The following is a 3,060-nucleotide window of genomic DNA, read 5'->3' on the forward strand; positions in this document are numbered from 1 at the left end:
TTCACTAATTCTCCCATTCTTCCACATACACTTATACACTTCCAATAAATCATAGCCCAGTATATTCCAATATTTAATATAGAATTCTATTGGAATCCCATCCCTCCCTGGGGTCTTATTTCTCGCCATATTCCCCATTACTTCCTTTACTTCCTCCTCCGAAATGTCTCTCACTAACCACTCCAAATCCTCTACCCCTACCCTATCCTTCACAACCTTTATCACATCCTCCTCCATATGAACATCCCTCCATTTTTCCATATACAGCTCTCCATAAAAATCTTCCACAACCTCTTTCACTCCTTCTCCACAAACTTCAACCCCATTCCTATCTTTCACCTTCTCCAAATTCATCCTTACATTCGCAACTTTATTAAAAAAGAACCTAGAGCAACATTCATCCTTCTCCAAAACATCCATCTTAGCTTGGTAAACTATTTGTTTACCTCTCTCAACCAATAACTCACTCAAAGCCTTCCTTTCTGCACACAATTCCTCATCCACTTCATACCCTAATTCCCTCATTCTATACAAAAATTCTAACCTCATATTCACATGGTCATGCCTTTTCCTCTTTCTTGCCGCCCATCTATAGCCCATCCTTTTAAAGAACACTCTCACTCTCTCCTTCATCATATCCCACCACTCCAAAACACACACATACTCTTTCTTCTTCTGCCGCCCTTCATCCCACACCTTTTTAAATCCCTCTTTCACATTCTCATCATCTAACATACTTACATTCATCTTCCACAGTCCTTTCCCAAATTTACTCATCCCCTCTACTTCTAGTTCACATTTCAAACACTCATGGTCTGAGAAACCCACCCTCTCCTGAGAATAACTTTTAACAACGAAATCCCGTGAGATAAATCAAAAATCAAGTCTAGAGTGAATACCCCCTCTGTCAGCGTGATATGTTGCTGGAACTGGGTTTATCTTACATATTTTGACCACATCAATAAAGTTGTTATCCCTCATACTTTGTAAAAATAATTTACTAGTAATGTCCATCTTGTCACCTTCAAGGTGGCAATTGATGTCACCAACAATTATACTGGGATCTCTACCTGGCAAGTAAAGTTGGATTTTGTCAAATAGATCCTTCCTTAGATTTTTGTCAGCATGCGCATAAATGTTAATAATTCTAAACATAACTCTTCTAAACATAATGAAAGCAATAAGGCACCGACCGGGCTCTATAACAACATAATGATCAATTTTAAACTCCTTATTTTTAACTAATATCCCCACCAAATCATTTTTATTACACGATGAGGTGGACCAAATAGAATCCCCATATGACCATTCCGAATTTTTCGGAACCTCCTTGAGACCACATTCCTGCAAGCAAAACAAGTCACCTGATCGATTTGCGAGATCTTCCAAGATAGCAGTTCTTCTTGCTCTTTTCCTGAAGACCCTCACATTGAGGGAAACCACTGAAAAAATAATGGTAGTTAAACATTATAGAAAAACCACTATGAATTTGGGGGCATCTTCATGGCTTCCGTGAAGTTCTCGACCTCTTCAGGGTCCAGGTAAGGGGAAGAGCCTCCACTTAATGGACTCAACATTCCCAGTACATCAAAAGGGTTTTCCGTACCAAAATCTGGGGATGTTAACAGTTTTTGCCCACAAGGGGGAGTACCATCTCCAGCGTCCACTGAATCTGTATCTCTCTTGGGTCTCTTCTTTTTTGACCCTCTGGTCGCCTCTTCCCAACTATATTCTCTCCCTTCTCCTTGACCAAACTGAAAAACAGTCTCTCCCGTTCCCTCTGGGATGACAGGAGTGTCAGAAAGGTCTCGATGGGATTGGGCCACCTGCCCCTGATGCTCTCCCCCGCTATCCTCCATTGGCTCCATCTCACCCCCTACAATCTGTTCAGGGGCCACACTCTCAGATTGGGCCGTCGATAGCTGTTCACCCTCAGATTGGGGTCCAGCTGCTTCCTGAGAGACCTCATAATTCCCATCTTTACGACTTGGCTTCCACCGTTCCACCACCAACTTTGTGGTTCTACGTATGGCATCTGAATAAGTGCGACCTGGAATCAACACCTTTGGGCAGTTCTTACATGTATGACCGGTCTTGCCGCAAGCATCACATCTACGGGCTTTATCACAGGATCCGGCCTCATGTCCTGGTTCCCCACAGTTCCTGCAGCATTTCCCAACCGGACACTCGCTGGCCACATGCCCAAACTTCAAACACTGCCGGCAATATTTAGGTTGACCATCATAATACAGGAAACCTCGATAACCCCCGATTGAGAAATTTGCAGGGGGGTGCTTAACTCCACCAATACAATCAGGTGAAGAGACAGCCTTACCCAGAATCGATGTTTTCCCGTCGCTATACCCCACCTATCGAAGAGCTTCTGCGGGCCTCTAACGGAAGTTGAATATTGCAACAGGAACGCCCATACTAACTCCAATGGTGTATAGGGATTATACAGATGAACAGTAACAGATCTCTCTTCCATCAGATATGCTGGAAAAACATCAAACTTATTCAATATTGAGGCAGAGTCTTGTTCTTTTAAAGTCTTAACTTTCTCAAATAAGTCATAGCAAATCCCTTCTTCAATGAGTGTTAGATCAAATCGACCCACCTTAGGGAAATCCTGTAGACACAGTATATAACCGAAGTCCAGCTCCAAGGCCTTTACAACGACATCTTCCACCATCGTCTGTCTTCCAATGGACATCACAAAAGCTGGCTTGACCAGAAAGCGTAGGGTATTTCTCACACCTTGTCGCTCCATAATGACCGCCTAGGCAGTAAACGATCCCTCCTCATTGCACTGGAACTAAGCCGCAGGGAGGTAAGACACCGGCTATGAACCAGTGCCCCCCTCCCAGGCCGAGGAGTCGGGTACCCAGCACACCCTCCGGCTAAGATCCTATGTGTCCTTACACGGATCCTAGCCAAAAGGCCGAGAAGCGATCCCTGAGTTACAGCAACAGCATATGAGAAAGGGAAACCTATTGCTGCAACAAAGAAAGTTATTCAATCCAATTTATCTATCTTTAAACGGGTACCCTTTTACATTAA

General features: G+C 43.6%; 1 protein-coding gene across 1 annotated transcript in view; it reads right to left on the bottom strand.

Moving 5' to 3' along the window:
* Positions 1 to 1,481: 1,481 nt before the first annotated feature.
* The window catches only part of LOC121008774 (oocyte zinc finger protein XlCOF7.1-like), a 132,912-nt gene continuing 131,333 nt past the window's right edge, over positions 1,482 to 3,060 (bottom strand). The window contains exons 8-9 of the mRNA XM_040441469.1: positions 2,336 to 2,779; positions 1,482 to 2,216 (exon numbers count right to left, since the gene is read on the bottom strand). Coding sequence (XP_040297403.1) covers positions 1,482 to 2,216; positions 2,336 to 2,779 — 1,179 coding nt within the window. The remainder of the gene's footprint in view (positions 2,217 to 2,335; positions 2,780 to 3,060) is intronic.

This window comes from Bufo bufo, chromosome 7 (genome assembly GCF_905171765.1).
Source record: "Bufo bufo chromosome 7, aBufBuf1.1, whole genome shotgun sequence".
Taxonomy (NCBI): domain Eukaryota; kingdom Metazoa; phylum Chordata; class Amphibia; order Anura; family Bufonidae; genus Bufo; species Bufo bufo.